At 39.8% G+C, this 20914-nt stretch overlaps 1 protein-coding gene across 12 annotated transcripts; it reads right to left on the bottom strand.

Moving 5' to 3' along the window:
• Window positions 1–111: 111 nt before the first annotated feature.
• Window positions 112–20446, bottom strand: ZNF207 (zinc finger protein 207). Of its 12 annotated transcripts, none has more exons than XR_005703557.2 (14): window positions 20257–20442; window positions 18678–18804; window positions 18095–18233; window positions 17394–17561; window positions 16658–16733; window positions 14220–14290; window positions 13004–13164; window positions 12114–12206; window positions 10736–10978; window positions 9938–10100; window positions 9598–9781; window positions 9297–9376; window positions 5154–5208; window positions 112–1694 (listed from the first exon to the last, which is right to left on the bottom strand). XR_005703557.2 is itself a non-coding variant. In XM_040082032.2 (12 exons), exons 1-12 carry the CDS (start codon window positions 20295–20297, stop codon window positions 9621–9623), a joined length of 1491 nt encoding a protein of 496 aa, XP_039937966.1. In that variant the 5' UTR covers window positions 20298–20443; the 3' UTR covers window positions 9032–9620. The 12 variants fall into 12 exon arrangements, 7 of the variants coding, with proteins under 7 accessions (XP_039937966.1, XP_039937961.1, XP_039937962.1 ...); XR_005703558.2 differs by having other exon boundaries at window positions 112–1691; XR_005703559.2 differs by lacking the exon at window positions 12114–12206 and having other exon boundaries at window positions 14190–14290; window positions 20257–20444.
• Between the last annotated feature and the right edge of the window lie 468 nt (window positions 20447–20914).

Raw genomic sequence — 20914 nt, 5'->3', positions numbered from 1 at the left:
AAGGAACACACTCTGCCCTTTAGTTACCCCACTGACTGCCAGGCTGGTGTACAAGTAGTGTAGGTCTGCATCCAACCACTGCCAAAACCAGGACTTGGTAAGGTAATTGAGGAGCCAAAAGCAGTTACTGCCTCCAACTTCCGTTTGGAGCATTGCATTAAGTATCAGCGAGGGTCAACCACAGAGGGTGTAAAGTATGGATACATTTTGTTAACAGGGTAATGGCCTCAGAACAAGGTATCCCTTTTATTCTTGTACACCTGCAATTAAGGTTAAGCAAACAGAGATAAATCTAAATTACAAATATTGATGTACAACTTCCCTTTTTTTTTTTTCCCTTCTAGGAAGAAAAACCTATGGAACATCTGTCAGAAATCTGCCTGTAGCTCATTTTGAAGGCAAAGCAATTTAGTGCAAATTACCAAGAACTGATGTAGGGAAGACAGCAGGCAATGGGCTGCAAGTCCAACTATTCTAAAACCTGGAACGACACAATTGCCTTGAAACTGTGTTTTTATGATGAATTCTGCAGCACCATTTAAGATTTCAGAACCCTAAAACAAGCAATTCTGCTGGAAGTGGCAAGTCACTCATAAACCCACTCTAGACCCTTCAAATGAGCTGGCAAAACTGAGTGTCTGTTTAGCTACCACCTAACTATGACCTTCCCAGTACAAACTAATAATCCATCAGTGACGTCAAAAGCCCCTCAAATTCAGAGTGGGACATCATGGCCTTAAAAAGAGAATTAAAGCACTGTCTTACAGCCCATCCAGTCCTGGATCTCTGTGCTGTGCTACAGCACAGAAAAAGTTTTCATCTCTTCGTGCTGATAGGCAGAGATGAGATATACAAAGTCTAAATAGAAATAAGTGTATGCAGCCATTCCAGAGAAAGCTGAATCTTTTATCCATTCACAAAGAATCTTTCCTATTTTAAAGTATAAAATATTCTATACAACAGAAATAAAATACCAGTATTTCTGGGAATATGGATTAGGGCAGAATTAAAAGAGAGGCAGAGCAGTAACTCTGGAGTATAAAACAGTTGGACAAAACCACATTTGTAGGTAGCCTCTGAAGTGCTGAAATGAACTAACAGAAGTAATAAATACATAATTTAAAAAACATACATGAACAATCTCCTGGCTTACTGGCCTAGAGTAAAAAATCTGTGGGTGAAAAGGGTAATTAGCAATAGCTAAAGAAAATGGAAGATTACAAACTGCTATGGATTCTTACAAATGCTTAAGCAGAAATGCTTAATCCCCAACACAACAAACACAGGATCCTGTTGGTTTGCCGATAAAAAACAGCCTCATTAATATTAGCATGTTACCACAGTGATTTCAGATTTTCACACTCTTCAGTAACATCAAAGGCTGCTTGTCAAGATTCTGTATTAAATTTTCCTTAAAGGTGCTTGCAGTATTTTTTTACCTGTCCACAAACACAGTTAAATCAATTACAGATCTTCCAAAAAAAGTCTAGTCTGTTCCCTCACTACTGGAATGAGTAGAAGGTAACAATCACAGTTCAGAGACCAAAATTCCCCTCAGGTATTTATGTGGTATCATTTGAACAAATTATTTCAAATAGGAACATCAGGTACTTACAGATTAAACTAACCTGTACTGGCAGTTCTGTGGAATTTTTCTTCTCTACCAGTAAGTAGCAAATGCTGAAATTCTGCTGCTAGTTAACAGAAACACAAATTGTATTAAACCAAGGTGTTTAACCCATAATTTAGATTAAAAAAAAAAAAAAGAAAAAGAAAAAAAAAAGAAAAAAAAAAAAGAAAAAAAGCTGCCAAACTTCAATTACTGCTATTTGTTGCTTAAGAAAAGCATATGAAGTAAAGGCAACTATAAAACTACTTCTTTCAATCTGCCCTGATTTTTCATACATAACCTCTAAGTTTAACAAGGTCACCTGTTGCCTACTAAAAACATAAAGGAAATTACAATACTTACATTGCCAGGTTCCTTCATTAAAGTCTTAACGTGTGTTTTCTTATTCTGAACTTTACAAGTGAAAGAGCAAAATGTATTTTTTCCCACTTAAATTTATGAGAAAGAAGCTAAAATTCAATGCAAGTAACTCAATGAAAAAAAAGAGAAAAGAAAAAAAGCCCTACATGACATCTTTATCTCAAAGCATTACGTAACTTTTTTAGCTGGGAGATGGTGAAATAGCTTCCTTTGGTTGTACTGCATTCATTTCTGGTAATTAAAATTGCTGTTAGCAAAAACCAGTTATACATATTCGTTACTCAGAGCAGCAGAAGCTGAAATTCTACAACCCATGCCCCCTTTCTGAATATAGTACCTGGGAATATGGTAGACTTTTAGACAAAATTTACGGGAAAAAAGTTTAAGATGTTAGAAGCTTGAACCTTGTATAAGGCAGTTAGCCATCAGAGAGATAAACTTTAACCGCTAACAAGAGAATTTGTAAGGAAGATTTCATGCTCTCAATGTCATGTGCTTCTCTGCTTTTAGTTAAGATGATATTGGCATTAAAATTCTACTATTTTCTCAAAACTGTCACTTCTTTATGTCCTTAAGAAAAATCTTAAGGCAAGTAAGCTCAAGACAATATTTCTGCAGAAGTCAAATTCACTGCCATTATAACAGCAGTGTTGCTGACTGTCCCTACTGCAAGAAGAGGTTACTGTAAACTTGTCCCGAAGGTGCAAGGGCCTCACTATTCACAAGTGTCCAGGTACATAAATACCAAGCCTCACAATTATTCATACCAGGAACAGTCAAAACTGACTCGGTGAGATGCCAGGAACAAACAGCTTAGGATAACACCCTGGATCCCGTGCTTCAGGACAGGATATGGCTGGCTGCCAAAGCAGCAGGCTCCAGTGCTCAGCCCCCTCAGCCACACCTTCCTACAACTGCAGTAAAACTGCATTTCTTTTAACAGAGCCTTACTGGCAAAATTGATTGCTCTGGCAGTAAGACTGCACTAAGCTGTTGCTTACAGTGTGTCAGAAATCTCTCACCAAGTGTTTTTCAGAACTTCAGAAAGAACCTTTATTTACCTCATTTTACAAACACTTTGATTCATCCTGATCCCTTAATTGGCTGTCCCTAAACTTTATTTCCTCTAAACTACCTCCAACCTAGCCCAACCATGACAGACAACACAGCAGTCACAGGCAGCTGCATTCTTACAGAACCCAGTCACTACCACTGTTTCCCTGGTCTGATTGTTTTGATTGCAAGCACACATATTTTTTTAAAGTACATACTGCGCACAAAGAACTTTTATTTACCCCATCTCTGAGTTACTTTTCTTGTTTGATAGATCAGTTGCCAATTTACCCAATTTAGCAGAGTATCAGTAACCCTGGCTCCTTAAAAAAAGTTATGTGCCCCCTACTTAAGGTTAAAAAAACTGAACTCCAAGACCTCATGTTGTTAAATTCTATAAAAGTCATGTCACTGAAATACTGTCACCTTTAGTAAAGAAATTTCACTAACAAAAAGATGTACAACTTCGTGATACATGAGCTGCGGCAATGAGAGCTGCAATACTGGAATGTAACTAAGAACACACTTCATCCCTCAAAATAAAGAGGCATTTGAAATTTGCCTATTTTTTATTTTCAGACTCTTAAGAGATTCAGATACTTAAAGCAAGAAGTACAAGCTCCACGATGTATTATTTTGGGTTAAACAGTTTCCTTAGACATTCCAGGGAAATAAGAACTAAGCCAAATGCTCCTATAAATTAAGTGAAAGAAATACTAGTTGCAGTCATCTCTCTTGAAGAGTTATTCCCATCTTCACTGTTATCAGGGGGAACACCACAGATGAATTAGCAAAGACCATGCTCAATAACCATTCTTAAACAGTTAACAAGGATATGTTAACTTTCCAGTCAGACAGGGATTCTGGGGGCCCTTCTCCAGGAAAAATGCAAAGGGCAGAGTACAAACAAAGAAGGGTACAACAGCAATGTGCAATCCAATCTTAAGTTTATTACAATTCTATCCTTGAATTAAAATGACTTGAAATCCTGTAAGGGATCATATGGCAAAATCTTGAAGAAAAGAAACAGAGCCTGTGCTCATAAAAAAGCCTCACTGCCAACTTTAAAAATATCTCAAAGAACCAAAAAAAAAGGTCAAACCAGACTCCTACATTTGTTTATTTAGTATTTCACTACTGATATGCTGCAAGACCTCCTTGGGCAAAACCTGCTGTTCTGAAGCTGAAGTCGTCTTTAAGCAACCTCAAGCATTCACAACCAATGGATCTGGAACAGAATAAGCACTTTTTTCTTCACAAAGGGCAGAAATTTTTGTTAGTCATTGTGTGAAAGAAGGAACTTCAAATAAAGCAAATTTTGAATATGCAACAGAATTTCACAAGGTTTCAAAAAACAGTATTTCAACTCTTACTATTGTTGCAATAGTCAAAATATTCTCAAATTTGACGTATTTGAGAGATTGAGGAAAAGGTTCTCCCAGAAACCAGCAAACTGAAAAATCTGCAGCTTTGATTTCTCACTCTTCTGTTCTGTGTTACCATGCTGGATCTGATCTCTACTTCTTCGCAGGGCTCTACATTAATATTTGTTGAGGTGCAGCTGACACACAGAGCAGTATTAACAGCTCAGTCTTCTTCAAAGAAACTATATTCTCTAATTTGGGCTACACAATTTTGTAGCAATTAACTTACTAGTTCAAACCTATTTTAAGCTTTTCAATAGATGCATCTCCTCAGAAGAGAACAAATTAATAATTGGTATTTACATGCCACTAATTCAGAGACTACACAAAATCAACACTACCAAACCCAAAAACAAATACAGCACAAATGCAATGCAGAAAAAGATGGGGAGGGGCAGTGTGGCTTAAGGACTACCTGAGCAGCCTTGAAGAAAATGCACTCCTTTAAGAGAAAAGGCACCCACACATCTTAAAACAGGTTCCCTCCCCTTAAGACTCTTAAAAACACAGTGATAATAAAAAGATAAATATTAATATAGAGCCCATCTACCAAAAGAGAATAAAAAACCTAAATTAAAATAAATTTAGGGGCCTTCACCAAACTTGCTGCAAGTTTGGGGACATAAATATCCAACAGCCATAAAGCTGTGAAAGCCCCCAGAATGAATAAAATAAATCCCACTTGCCTCAGACTGAACAGGGCAACACTGAGACTCTGCCTCAGCCTGTCCTATGGCAGGGCTATAGGAAGAAGAAAAATTTAAATTTTAGAAAAAACATGACCCAATTAAGTGAAAGACATGCATTCAAAATTTACAAAATTCCAGTGATCAAGCAAACAAAAGAAAATTACTGCTATAGCACCTCTTTTCCTAGGCCCAAACAGTATTTTTTGGAGTTGGTAGCTATGTCTGAATTGGACAGCTTGTTTTGCTTTGCATCTTGATCAATGGAACATCAGTCAGTTGTCTTGGGGCATTTTTCCCGTAACTGATAGTATTTGTTGTTCTAGTTCATGAAAAGATTCCACCAGCCACTGAAAATGTTCACCTTTGCCTTAAGTGTTCATGTAGAAACTAGACCAGTACAATTATTAAGACATTCACTAGGAAGTGTCATTAGTTACCATTTCAAATTGTGGCCCCAGCTCATGGACTGGTGTATCAGTCTCAATTTAACTGAAGGTCATAATGCCCTTCCTGCTGTGCATAAAACTGAAGTAATCTTGGTATTTTAGTTTTCATCCTGTATCCAGAGTTCTTTGATTCCTATGAAATAACTGCAGGTTATCTATCCCATTCAATTTCATCCACATTTTAAGATATTAAGTTATCCAGTTCTATGTCAGTACTGCTCAAGTGTTCCACAGACTACAATACTGGCAGAAAGAAGATGCAGCTGTGTGTTTCTAGAAGCTTCTTTTTACACTGTCCCATGCATGCACAGAGCGAGGAATAGTTATCCACTGTTACTAGATAAACAGCCCAGCCTCAAATTTATTATCAGCACCTAAAATCTCACCTGTGGAAGAAAAAGAAAAGCAATCCAAAGGTTTCAGAAATTTTCAGTCTACATCAGCCAGCTAAGTAGTATTTTATTTAAAGCAACTTCGCCAATGGCAGAAGGCTATTCTAGTGGCAGTATGGAAGAGTTATATAAAGACTTCTAACAAACTAACCCAGGCTTTTTCAAGGTTCTTTCATGCCAGTCTCATCCACTGTGCCCTCAAGATCAGCTGCTTATTACGATATTGTGAGACCATGCATAAAATAATTGAGAACCTTCTACATACACAGTCCTAGATGCTATAAATTCTGGCTTTTGTGGTTGTTGTTAAACCTATTTTCCCACCTATGTCTGAAATTTTCTGGTAGTTTAGTTTTTTGTATTCAACATTTGCATTATACTGCAATTTCAAGACTAGTCAAAATGCACTTGGCAAGTGTAAAAAAAATTTACTGCAAGATCTGCCATGGCAAATTTAGGCAACAACTAAAAAGCAAAGCTTCTGTCTATGTAATTACATCACTAGGGTCCTACAACAGCTATAAAATATATGCCTTTCTGTAATCATAAAGGCTTCTGCAATCTCTTTCCAGGAAGATATCAGCTAAAGCAAAACCCTGTTTTCACAGCTGCATTACATCAGGGATTTTGCTGGCAGAGCTATGTTATTATACTTGGTACTGTAAACCAAGTATTTGTCTTTATATAACTATTACATTCAAAGTAGTTTTACTGGTTTCAGGTAAATGCACCATAAATCCAACTCTCTGAACATTAAGAAGCAGTATCCAAAGAAATGAAGGTAGGGACCAACAGACAACACAGGCACTGAGACACCTGCCTGTTTACAGAAGAATCACACAAGAGACAAGAGTAACTGAAGACTAAAGGCAGCCACATCACAGCTCTTATTGCACAGGAATGACAGGAGCAGGAAAGTATCCATGTGAAAATCATGGAAAAACTGTTCACCTGCTTGTATGCAAGTACCAATGAAATACATGTGGCAGTACGCACTCAAGGGATTTTCATAACATTACTAGCAAGAAAAGATCATTCTCAAAATGCATTCAAGCTTGAAGTCTATGCAGTATTAGCTACAAAATGGCACCATTGTAAGAATGAGACATTCACCATTTAAAAGAGTGAAAATTAATACAACCTGCAGAATATGCTGAGTTAACAGTGCATGCAATAAGGTTTTATCCCAGGAAAAGTAGGGGTCTGAAAACAACATAAGGAAAATTATAGAAGGACATCAAAGGGAGAAGGAATTTCCTTGACTGGGGCAGAAGGGCAAAGCATCCTTAGAGCACCAATGAGATATTCAGAAAAAGCAGGAAGTTTTATAGTTTTACAAGCAGTAGTTACTATCACTTTATAATGAATGAATTTTATGTGTAATATTATAAAATGGACAACTGTAAGACCTTGTAAAAATCTCCTCAGCGTTTCATAATTTTCCTAATTAGGTAAACAGAAGAAACCCAGATTATCAAAGCGCTGCGTCAGCAAAACAAGTTTTATCTGTTAGATTAATGTCTAAAGCAAGATGAAGAGCTAACAAAAGAACTGACATCAAGGCGCACTCAGCACATTTGCAAGGCAAATACTGCACATCTGACAGGTGATCAGTAGGTACCAGTGATCAGAGAGAACTGCTTCTCAACAGAGGCTTGGAGTTATGGTCTTAAAACTGCTGAACACTTCAGAAAAAAGTGCCTGGCAATTCTTAATGGTTAAACGGAGGCCATTCAGCTGTAACTAGACTGCACTGGATTCTCTAGTGCTTTTGAGACATTCTGTGACCACAGGTCAGAAGCTGAGACAATGTAGTATTTTAGCTGTACTGTATTTTTGTACTTTTAAGAGACAGTACAGAATAAAGCCACATGAAGTACTTCAGTGCAGCTAAAAAAACTCAAGACTTCCAAGAAACAGAGCCAATAATGCTCAGTATTATAATTAAGTGAAAAACTTCCGCCATCTAGAAAAACATCTATGAATAACACAAAAATGCTGATGATCCCTACCCTAAAGAAGAGATATATCCCCATTAATTAAACTGCAGATAAGGCTTGAGGCTGGAACATGTATTTAAAGTTGACCTGCAAATGAAAAATTCACCATTTTTTTCCCCGTTGAGAAGAGGCCAGAGAGGCTCTCACTTCCCTCCCCTCCAAAGTCTCCCTTCTACATTCTGAGCAGAGATACAACCCAGGAACACATCTGACTTAATTACTACCTTAACAGGAACTTGCCACTCAACTCTTATAAACAAGAGAAATAACTAATTCATAGCGTGAAGACCTCTCTGATAAAAAGGTCTTTTACTCCAAAAACTTTCACTGAATGGGTCAAGAAAACTCAGACATTTCATCATAGGACACAACAGATGGTTACAGATGGCTCACCTTTCAGAGACTGCCAAAACATGAAATTCTGAACTTCTGAAGTAAAAACACATCATACAACACATTACTCTTGCCCGCTTTGCCTCTTCTATGCATTAAGAGGGTTAAGCTACCATTTCTCTTTTGCAGGTCAACTTCAATACATCAACTGGAAGTCACTCACCCATGTGCCATGCACCTAAGCTTCTAGAAATCTTCACCTAAAAGGCTCCTAAAATTCACCTCCATTCGCACGTTAAAAAGTGTCAGTTGCAGAGTGAATTAATGGGACATACCATGGCACTAGGATGTACTCAGAGCACTTTCACATCCTACAAACAAGTGCCAGGACTAGAAATCATTTAAAATTTATTGAGGACAAAAAAAATCACAAATAAAAAAACATAAGCATTAAGAGAAGTTACAACCAAGAGTTAGGATGTGCCTCCTGCAGCCTCAGTTTTGAGGGGTCAGTTAATAAGTGTACAGGTCTTTGTCTCCTCGGATGTACAGCTAAGGAGTGACTTTTTAGAACAAGGAATTCAGTCAGACTTTACCAAAACAGCACCAATAATTGTGTTCATTACACCAACGACTACCAAGGCATGCATCTGTACAAACCTTTCAGGCAGTTGTCCACGGCTGGTCACGAATAAAAAGGCATATAAATTTTTCTCCTCTTTTATTACAATGAAGTTTATAACAGTACAGAAAAGTCACATGACCTTAGTGGGTCAATTTACTTAAACCCTGGAACAGGAGGAACTCTAAATACATTAAATATTGTTACAAGTTCAGACTTTCATGTACAAGTAGTTGGGAACAGTTACAGCCCTCACCAAACTATGTTGGGGACATGAAGTCCAACAGCACTTGAAGCGCTGTGAAGGCATAATTTCACAAATAGCAACGTAACATTACAGAACTTGCCTTTAAGGTGGTATGTTCATGTAATTCCAGCGCCTTCACAATTTAACGAACCATATTTACTATACTTCACTTCTAAAAACCTAGATGAAACATGAAAAAGAAGCCATACAGTATAAATTGCAACATCAGGAAAAGTTCCTGTTATTATTCCAAATAATTTTTCCCATGTAAAATAAGAATGTCCAATAGCTCCTTGCATGTGGGAAGATACTTATTTTTTTTAAAGTCACAATGAAGCCTTAATTGACGGAAGCTCGGCTATATTAACAGCACAAGATGAGAAAAGGTTTAATCTCCAAACCTATTAGAGTGTGAGTAGGAGCATCAGTAGCGGCCACCTTGCGACATTACGGGCGGTCTCATTCCCATCGGAGGGCGAGGAGGTCCACTCTGGTACGGGGGCACCATCGGGGGTCCCTGACCGTATGGAGGCATTGCTCCAGGAAGATATCCTGGCATGCCCTGGTGATGAGCACCATACTGACCTATAAACAGAACAGTTAAGATGCAAAGAATAATTTTTAATTTTTTTTTTTTAAATAGTGAGAAGTGCATTTTGTGAAAAGCTTCACCCCTCCCTGCTAGCATAGGCAACCTCACAAATCTTTTCAAAAGCAGGAAGTTGGGAAACTTATGATTACCATGAGGTGGCATGGGAGGTCTCATTCCTTGTTGTTGTGGAGGAATTCCTGGTTGTGGTGGCATCATACCTCCAATTGGTCCAACTGGTGGATTACCCAGGGCAGCCTGGCCTGGTCGAGGAAGATTGCGCTGGTATTTAGGCAACTGTGCCCTTCTCTCTTCCTAAAACCAGAAGAGACAACCACAACCCACTGTGTTAAAACTCACCAAAACCAAAGTAAATAGAGGTGCAACAAAGTAGATTAGTAAACTATTTTAACTACTTTACAAATTCAAAGACTACAAATAACATTACGTAGCAGCAGTAGGGGCTGCAGACTTTCTTCCTTAATACAGACCAATTTGAGCATGGAACTCAAATTCTCCCCTTCCCCCAGTTAAAATACAGCCTTTTCTAAAGATCTCTGAACTGTAATTAATGTTCATTCGTTTTATCCATAAATTCCGTATTTCTAACTGCTGTAATAGCACCAAAATAACTTCTAACTGTTCAGTCTTTTGTTCTACACTTATTACCCAGACCTAGTTAGCTTCAAGTTTAAGACACATGCAGTAGAAGTCCAAACTGTATTTTGGGTACAGAGATTTCCCACCACCACCAAAACTAAGGCTTAGTCTGCAGCACGATCATTGCAATATGCCACTCATCACTTTGCAATCAAAGTGAAGTTCCCTCAGTTACATTTCTTCTATTACTAAAATACACATAATGCAGAGCACAGATGAAATTCCATTTAACCTGCTATATCATCACAAATCGCATTTTTCAGTAGGACAATGAAAACGTACTAACTTACCAGTGATATATCCTCATCTGGATGGATCAACTTACTGGTTGCACTGGTTGTTGTGAGGGTAGCAGGCTTACTTGTGATAGATGTAGCTGCTTTAGCTGCAGTGCTGTTTGTCGTGCTAGTGGTTGAGGCTGTAGACTGTGTATAAGCAGGGAATGTTGGTTTGGGGGGTTCCGTTGTTGTTGCAGGTGTGGAATTCAAAGGTTTGAAATCAGTACCAACTGGCCCTGGCACAGCTGCTGCAGCCTGTGAAACACAGAGACAGCTCAATATTTGTTTCTCAAAGCAGAAGAAAACTTAAATGATGACTGTTAGACCTCTGAAAGCTTCCAGTGAGATACATAATTATAACAAGCTTGACAAAAGTAAAGTTCAGCCTTACTGCGTACTAGAGCAACTGAAACCGAGACAAAATAAACCCCAGTACGTACACATATACACACACACACTGGAAAGTCTAAAATTTGCAGGTAAAAAGCCACAACAACAAAGGAACAACAAAGAAAAAAACAGCCCACTATTTTATCTCAAACACTGAATCTGGCAAATGGGTACATCTTGTATAAATTCATATTCTTTCCTTAAATTCACATTTTTTAGCAACCATTAGTTTAGAGTACAGCTCAAAGAGCTAGTATTCATTAAAATAAGGTACTTAAGAAATATTTTAATCAAACATTTAAGAAAGCTCTGTTGTGTCAGGGCTTTAAGTGTTCTCTGAAAACACACTGCAGTACTTTCACAAAGTACTTTGTCTATCTACAGAACTTTAATCTTATTTGTGAATGAAGAATTAATAGAAGCCGGTAAGAGGTCACTAGAGATTCTAACACTTATCTCTCCTACACTTCTGTTACAAAAACCCTGTAGAAGTCTGTTTCGCAAAGCTGTCTCAAAAGACACAACAATCTCCAAAGTAAACCTCAGTTATGAGAGAATGCTTTTGTTTCTAGCCACTGCATATTTACAATTATCTGAACCCCCAATAAAAAAAAAATTAACATTTTGCACATAATGCAAGTTTAAAATTCCCTACATTATGATGTGCCTTATTAAACAACATAAACTAAAAAGCCTTCACCATGCATCAAGCTAACCACTGCCCACTAAAATGCATTAAACTGCTTTCATGCTCTTTTAACCCTTTAGAACCAGGATGTAACATTTCATTCTTTCACACTAAGAAAAATTGGGCACTTTGACATGCTATTTCTGGCAAGATGCAACTCATCATCAAGGACTCGGCAGTTTTACCAGCTAAACATAATCAGGAATATAACACAAAATATCTGAAGATGTTTAGTCAATTTTAGATTTTACAGAACGGTTCAAAGGGTTAAGTTGCAAAGCAATTTGTTTGAAACTGTGACTTCCTGCGTACTTGTGCTGTGCTAGGAAACAGAGCGTTAGAAGATGCTGAGAGACTTTCTGAATTGGAGGAAGCTGTACTTGAGCTTGTGACAGGTGTCCCCATCTGTAGCATAAAAGAAAGGAAACAGTGAAAAGTCTCCAAACAAATGGGTGGAAAGTATCCAGATGAAAGGATTTCTTATACTAAGCCCTTTCTTATGAAAGGACTATTTTTGTACACATGTCTTCCCTGCAGAAGCCCAAAATGCAAACAGCACCTTACAAAGGCTTCTGCAATGTACTTGAAAGCAAGCAAAAACTTCAGGACCTACGAACAAGTGCATTTCAAGGGAAGAGGTCACAAGCCACTATCGATTCCCCACTTCCCTCCCCAAAACATTTAAATTAACTTTTCACTACACTGATGTACTCCTAAACTTTCTGAAGTAAAAAACACCCTCCTAACTCAGGCAATGTTTAACCAGTTTAACCAGACTACAGAATAAGTTCATCCATTTATCACTAGAGAGCCCATTATGAGAACAGCTGAGAACAAGTCATGTCAAGATTTTTAATTTGGAAATTTTAGGGAGAGTGCCATGCAATCAGATTCCTGTAGCTAACACATCTCTTCACCCACCCGAAGTTCCCTTATAAACAACAAACTAAAGGTGTTTAAGAGTGTTCTGCCTACTTCTTTCTTCCCAGTGCTTACAGAACTGTCTGGTTTCACAGCTGTTTCAAGACAAACAAATCTTTTAAAATTCATTCAAGCACTACACTGAATTAAACTTAAACATGAACTCAAGCAAAAACCTGAACCAGTCATTTCTTCCACCTCCTCAGTAAAAAACAGGTACTATTGACATGGTGGCAATTAGAGAAATATAACAAGAGATTCCAGGCTCTGGGATACCTTACCTGCCCTGCGCTTGGGAAGAGTGGTTTAGTAACTGGAGGTTGTGGGGTGGGTGCCGTTGCAGCAGGAGCTGGAGGCCGGTTCAGAATGCCTGGGGCTGTAACAGGCTGTGCTTGTGTCATTGGAGGCATGCCAGGCCGAGGCCCAACTGGTGGGGGCATCCCTACAAACCACAAACAACGGGCGACGGATCAGGCTCCAGGAAACACAAATATTCCTTTAGACAATCCCGTTCCCAGTGTTCCTTAGAACAAAGTTTCCCACTACAAGATGTATCTTTAAGGCAACAGTAAAATAGAACATGATGAAGGGTAATGCCAGCAGTCACCAGTCAATGATCAAACACTTCAGAGCAATGCTGGATTAAGTTGTTTTTCACTAAAGCCACAGTGATGAAGTTCATGCTCTCAATAAACCCATACAATTAATGAAGCAACTGTTTCTGACACACTGCACCCGCACTGCTAAAAACATGGATGACACTGTTACAAAATCTTAGAGAGACTAAACCGTTTCTGAACAGTACCAGAACTGTGACCTTTGCTGGGGTCATCAGTAAAGTGGACTGGGACATTATGTAGTGTCACCACAACACCTGCATTTGGTGTGTGTGGAGCTCTAGGAGAGGGTCAGTGGGAAGTTAACAGCTCCCATGGGTTCCATCAAGCCAACCAGCAAATCTCAGGTTCATTAATTACCACACAGCTACAGGTCAGGTGGAACACCCAGGGAACTCAGGGCTGCTTAAGAGCTGCACAAGTTCAAGAAACATATTTTCTAGCTATGGTGGTAAGAGACCATAATTTCAGTAAAGTTTCTTCACACGGCAGGCTCATTAGTTGGGTAAACCACCAACACTATTCCCCACTTTCCACATTTTCAGTCATTACTATTTTCCAACTGCAGCCACAAACATTAATTTACAAAAGGTACGAAGAGAGACCAGGCAACACAACAGTGTGAGAAAGTGCAATAAAACCTCAAAACTGTATTCTATTTTTTACTTTAACAATGGCATATAATACTCAAATGATTATTTATAATCAGAAGCTATAATCAACCACCTCTGCACAAGACTGGCTTCTCTGGCAATCCAACCACATCAAGGTGGTGGGTGGTGGCATAAGTCTGTTCTTTACATAAATCCTACATCTTAGAGGAAATAAATAAATATAATTAAACTCTCACCATAGTACGAGTTCGACAACCCTGACCTACCTGGTGGCATACCAGGCATAAGAGGTGGGATTCCTGGCCCAGGAGGCATCATTCCACCCATTGGCATCATCCTATTGAACAGAAAACAAGCACTGGTATAAACACTCATGATAAAGCACTAAGACAATTGGCACATCCCTGTATTAGATAAAAAATAATGGTAAATAATTTCAGGCAGCTCTCAAGAGAGGCAATTCCAAACCAACTGACTCCACAAGAACAAAACCACAACATAACCCAGCACCCAAAACCCCAAATACTTATTTGAACTTTAATTTCTCAAGATCTCACTTCCTCTATTATGCGATTTCCAGAACTAGTGTCTCTTGAAATCTCTCTCAGACTAGGAGCTGCAGCAGAGTGTTCCAAGAACCTGATCTCAGTACCCTCATGGAATCTGAATGTAGGAAAACCAGCTAGCTGCAATCACACTACACTCACTGTACATCTGCTATTACTCCTCTTTGACACTGACTGGCAGATAACCCAAAGCTGTAGAACTACCAAAAAATACTGACAAAAGCAGAGCAGACAGGGCAAGAAAGCTTCCTGAGTTTCAGTTCCAGGAAACACCCCATACACTAATGATAAAGTGGGATTTTGGTTTTTTAATATGAGAAGTCCTCACTGTAACGTATTTTTCCTCCATATTAAAAATGGGTTTGGTTTCTTTTCCTAGATGACTATGTATGAGCCCTTCACAGGGAACAAACAAGTGTAGCTTAAGTTTGCTTCATTCTTGGCAGACATTCAAAAAGGGATTAGGGAAACAAAATAAAGGAACATTTACTGTTTAGTGAGTAAGAGAAGCTGAAAAACCAAAACCCCACTAAGTACAAACCAAAACCCCACCAAGAAGCAGTTTTTGTTTGTATGACACAGTCAAGACACCTTCACCATTGCTGCTTTCAGACCAAATCCCATGAGCAGGTGAGCATTCATTCTGGCAAGTCTGATTTCTGCTCTCAACTCATCTATCACTGCTACACAGGGAACAAGCACTGCAGAAGCAGCAATGACTGGGAACACAGACCCATCATCCCTTTTTTGGCTGGAGAAGGTTAACGTGTGTCCTGCCCCCCAGCAAACATCAAAACAAGTGCTGGATGCTCAGTGCCTGCTGCCCCAGAAGAATGTCTTTATGAGAAACTGCATCGTGCTAGAACTGGTGTCACACTAAAACTGAAGTTGCTTCCTGTCTCCTAATTCTTTGGTCATTTTTAAACAAAAGTTAATCAGGTTAAGTAAGCAGTATTTTATATCAGAGTAGACAAAAACATAATGCAACACCACCCTCTCCTCCCAAAATGAAATGCAGTGATGTTTTGGCAAATTCATTTGTGTTTTTAGGGTGACATAACATTCACCTGAAGTTAACAAGAAATTTCACCAGGACTATCAGACAACCTGATTAAATTCTGTTGAGTTTCCACCCAGAAAAGCTGAAGTTCTGATGAGCATCCACACCATGTTTAACTATGGTATGATTTTTAAATTCAAAGACTGTTAAAACAAAATTTATGTCTCAGAAGAGAATGAGCTTTCACCTCAGTGAATATAAAGTTTAGATTAAAGTGAGCTCCTGCAGAATGTCCTGCAGTGTGAAGGATCGAGCACACAGAGCTGTTCAAGCTCTGGTTCAAGAGAGGCTTTAAGTCTCTAAGGGTCTATTTGGTTACTGTTTTGTGGAATGCACTTCACATACAGTTTTGTAATATTAATTTACACAAAAGCATAAAGCCTTCACGTACTATACAGTAACAAAACCTAACCAGACACCTTCCCCAAATTCTTAGGCAATACTCAAAGATTTTCAGTAATACAATTTCCAGCTTATCAAAAACATGACATAAAATGGCATAATGAATGAACCTAGAATTACATTAATGAGATGCTTACATGTTTCCACCACAAAATGACTGCATGTATTTTCTCTGTTGATGTAATCTGTGAAAATTTATGACAAAATCAAAAATCTAACTGTGAATTTCCAAACACATTGTGATAGGGTATGGTGTCAACCCCAAACAAGCATAAAAACCAACATCTTTTGCCCAAAACACAAGAAAAATAAACACTATCCATTACTTTTCTCCTGTTATGTTGATGACTGATAATCAGACGCACAACATATGTGCAATACACAAAGGAACCGTGGCTCACAGAAGGCTCTAAACCAACACAACAGAATTTTATATTAATATACTATTACATAACAATTATTAAGTCAGGAGAGAGGTAAGATACTTTATACATACACTCAGTTTGGCCGTATTTTACATGTTGGTTTACAGCCATCGAGCTCTTTGGTCAGTCTTAGTATTTAGGTTACGTATTCCACAATTCCCTATGTACGTTTTTTTTATTTAGCTTTACTTTTTCTGTGACAACTTAAAATGCAGTATGAACATGTAATAATAAATCTTTCTTGTACTCACCCAGGTGGCATTCCAGGCATAACTGGAGGCATTCCAGGCATCATAGGTGGAACACCTGCCATTAATGGGGGTATACCTTAAAAAAAAATACAAATTTTCAACAACTCTGACAACATACAGTTGCTAACAAATGTCATCTAGTAAGTTTACATTGGATAAATACTTTACAGAAAGTTTTAAAGGACCGGGTTTTAAAATTTTGCTTACAAACAGCACAATATAAATACTATCTGCAAATCTGACTTTGACTGATTGTCCTCAGCCCTGCGCGATTGTGAATTTTTTAGCAGTCTCCAAAGAAGACATCTCGTTACAAGAAGAGACCATTCTTCACTCACTGATCAGAATTCTTTCCTCACTTTATCTGTGGCCTGCACATAAACGGCCTGTTCTGTGTTAGCAGTCTCCAGATACACAGCAGATACTTTCTGCCCTGTTTCCAAAACCTTATATAACACCATGAACAAGCATCACTGGTAGACTTCTGTTTGAAGCACTAACCTGTCTCACTACCACATGCCTCCAATCTACATGGCAGCATTAGGTACCTGAATCTAGACCTCCAAGGAAGACATGCTCGTGCAAACAGGGGAAGAAAGTAAGAAACTGCAAATCTGCACCTTCCAGAACTATTCTGTGACCGCAGCATTAAAAGGGCAGATTATTACTCGTGTATACAAGCAGCAATTCATGTTTCTACTGAGGTTTTCAGCAACTAGCTAACACACCCTCTCACCTGGAGGCATCCCTGGTGCACCTGGCACAGGAGGCAAACCTGGCTGTGCCATTGGGGGAATGTACCCCTGCTGTGGCTGAACTTGCTGGGGTTGAAATGAAGTTGAAGCTGCAGATTCATCATCTTCATACTCATCAGAATCATCCTGCTGTTTCTTTTTCTGGCTCTCTGCAGACAGTACAATGCATATGGTCAAACAACACAAATTATATTCTACAAAATTAATAGCAAAATTCAAACCCTGTCAGTGTTCAGAAAGTCACAGAAATACAAAGAAAATGCTGTGTGAGCCCATCTACAGCCACAAATAAAGGGAAGGAACATGACTCACACTGCCACGACCCTGAACATACAGAGAGATCTGCCCTCGTGTCAATGTCATGCTGTCCAACATAAACCAAAGCAGCTCAACCAAAGGCATGTCTGAACAGCAAAGAAACTGACACATTTGGGAATCAGGATAGTTTTACCTCTAGCCTTTCCTTCCCTTATCCTCACAAATAAATTACCATGCCCATATTCATTATGTAATTGTTGTAGCTGTTCTGGCAGGAACAACAACAAAAAAATCCCTCCCAGCCTCCCACATGGCTGGCAAATTGCTGTCAGAGAACACATTAAATCCCACCCTCACTAAGTGCCACAGCTGGGTAAGGAACACACCAGGGAAATAACAGACAATCAGCCACATTACACCTTACCCTGAGTTTTTTGTTCAAGTAACCGCCTCCGTTCCTCCATATCTTTTTCTGGAATGCCTTCCATTCCATAGATTTCCAGTTCAATGTCTGTTCTTCCAGGAATAGCATTTGGAACAGCATCTATTGTTTCTTTATGTACCTAATGAAAAAAAAACAAAAAAACACACACATAAACCCTGCTGACCACAATTCAGGGTAAATTCTCTGTGTTCTTCAGGAAGTTTCAAGACAGAAATGGATTATCCTTAATAGGAATAATCTCTCTGGTGAAGCATTTTCTTGATCTGTGCTTCCTAATCTCTAGTAACTACTATTACCCCTAAAACCAACTTACATAAACTTAGAAAAACCAAGACAGCACAATTCCTTCACTCTTACAAAACTCCTGGCCAGAACCTCTACTGCACAGTGGCTGTTTTACTGCTGACACAGCTGGACTCCTTTGCTGCAAACAGGTCATTGCTGTCTTTTTCTCATCAGTTTTAAAGACTCTGGAAGCCCTGAACCCCCACCTTCTTAAGGACACTTCATTTAAATGTTAGATACTGTAAAGAAAAGCTCATGTAAATCTGAAACTCCTTACCTGCATGCAGTGTATAGCTAAACCAGGTCCTGTATACAGTTTCTTATGACATATATGGCATTTAAAGTGCTTTGCTTTTTGATGCTGTATAAGAATTTTCTCATCATCAAAATCCCTATTACAATACCTAGTAAAGACTGTTAAGGAAACATTTAATACTGGAAGTGACCTTTTAGATAGGACTAAGGTAATTAGCACCAGTGTGATTTTTCCTGAAGCAAAAGAAAGGCACAAGAAGCATTTCTGAGCATTCAAAGGGTGACAAGTATTTCATGGATGTCTGAAACCAAACACCCTTGTTGGATTCAGCACACCCCTCTTTACACAGGTATCAAAGTGGGAAGGTGTCTGCACGCAGTCAGAATCATCACTTGATTCCATATTGTTTGACTCATGGTTTTCAAGTCCTACCTATTTTTCCTTTCCTTTCAGGGGTGTGAACGCTGCTACAGCATTAAAGGAGAAACAGGCTTGAAATCAGCAGAAGGAAAATTATGCAAATGACTCAGAAGTGCCTCTTTAATCAACTACTAGCAACTAACAATCATTAAAGAGAACAAAGGTTTTAGTTAAAAATGCCCTTCCTCTTCCAGTTATCCAGCTATCAGTTTTTATGACACATCATAATTTGCTGCAGTAACTGAAAAATCCTCTTTTATAAAGAAATATTTTAAGCAAAAAACTGTTTGGACATCTATGTAACCAAACAGGCAAACTGCATTTCCTTTCTGTGGGTCATCATTGATATTTCAGCAAACACTCCACACATTTTCTTAGGTGAGACAAATACACGTTTGCTATTTATTATTAAAAAAATGTTAACACTGCTAGCACAATGTGTGCCTTGCTTCCACCAAAACGTGAAACAAATCAATGTCTCAAACAAGCACAGATGTCTTCCAAGACAAAATGGTAAAATAGCTCAGAGCACCTTTTAAATTCCTTTATTAAACAACCCTAAAGGACAGAAGCGTAAGAGAAAAAGTAAATGTGTAATCAGTCCACAAAGGTGAGCACATTCTGAACGGGCGATCAAATGAAAATCCACCAGTATTTCAGGACACTGAAAAATTAAACCTGATCATGATGCAGCAATTACAAATTGAAAGCTCCCCTCTTCACGAAGAAAAAAGTTATAAAAAATTCTATTTTACCCACATCCCCAACCACCCCCCACCCCGTGAATAAATGTATTTATTAGCAGCAGGATTTTCTCCCTTTAATATCCTCCCTCGCGAGGGATAAAGACCCTTTTTCATTTCCCGCCGTCCCGGCTTCAGGCATCGGAGGGGAGGCCGCGGCCTCGGCGAGGGCGACGGCAGCGGGCCTGAGGCCGCGCGGGGAATGGGGAGCACAGGAAGGGCACGGACCAGGCCCCGTCCCGAGGAGCACAGTGCTGGAACAGGGCCAAGCACCGAGACAAACCGTAACGAGCGTGGGGAGAACGGCTGAGTCCCATCTCGGGACGAGACGGGACGAGACGGGACGGGACCGAGCCCCAACCGCGCCAGGCCGCGCCGCTCCGCTCCCCTCCCCCACCCAGCTCTACACAGCCGCCGCGTCCTACACAAAAGGATACCAGCACCAAGGCTTCAGCTGCTTCTTCTTCTTACGGCCCATGGCGGCGTCACCTCGACCTACAGAGCAGGAGAGCCAACCGCTCCGTCAGAGCCGCAGCGCCCGCGCGGCCGCCCCGCACCGAGCGAGAGGCACAAAATGGCGACCGAGCTCCCTCAGGCGCCGCGGCGGCCTCCGAACTCCCAGCACACACCGCGCCAGCAGGCGGGGGGGCGCCCACGTAACGCGCTCGCGGTCGCCCCCAGCGGGCTGTCCCGTGACGCCTCACGGCGCCGCCGCCATTTTGTCCTGTCGGGGCCATGGGTGTTCCGCCTGAGGCACCTGAGTGTGTCACGGAAACACCCACGGAGGGGTTTGGGTTGGGAGGCGCCTTAAAGCCCATCTGGTTCACACCTCTGCCATGGGCAGGGACTCCTTCCACTAGACCGGGTTGCTCCAAGCCCTGTCCAACCTGACCTTGAACACTTCAGGGATGGGGCAGCCACAACCTCTCTCTATCAGCATTCTCAGAACAAAGAGCTTAATCTTAATCTAAACTGTTGCTTGTCTTCATGTTTAATGTCACAGAGAACCTGTGTTTTCCCCACTAAATGTTACTGGGCAAGAAGCTGGCTGCTCTGTGCAGTGTTCTGGTACTGGCTGTGCCTGTATTGCTGGGT

The sequence above is a fragment of the Hirundo rustica genome, chromosome 18, assembly GCF_015227805.2.
Source record: "Hirundo rustica isolate bHirRus1 chromosome 18, bHirRus1.pri.v3, whole genome shotgun sequence".
Taxonomy (NCBI): Eukaryota; Metazoa; Chordata; class Aves; order Passeriformes; family Hirundinidae; genus Hirundo; species Hirundo rustica.
The sequence above is the reverse complement of the archived record's forward strand: the minus strand, read 5'-3'. Positions and strand labels throughout refer to the sequence as shown.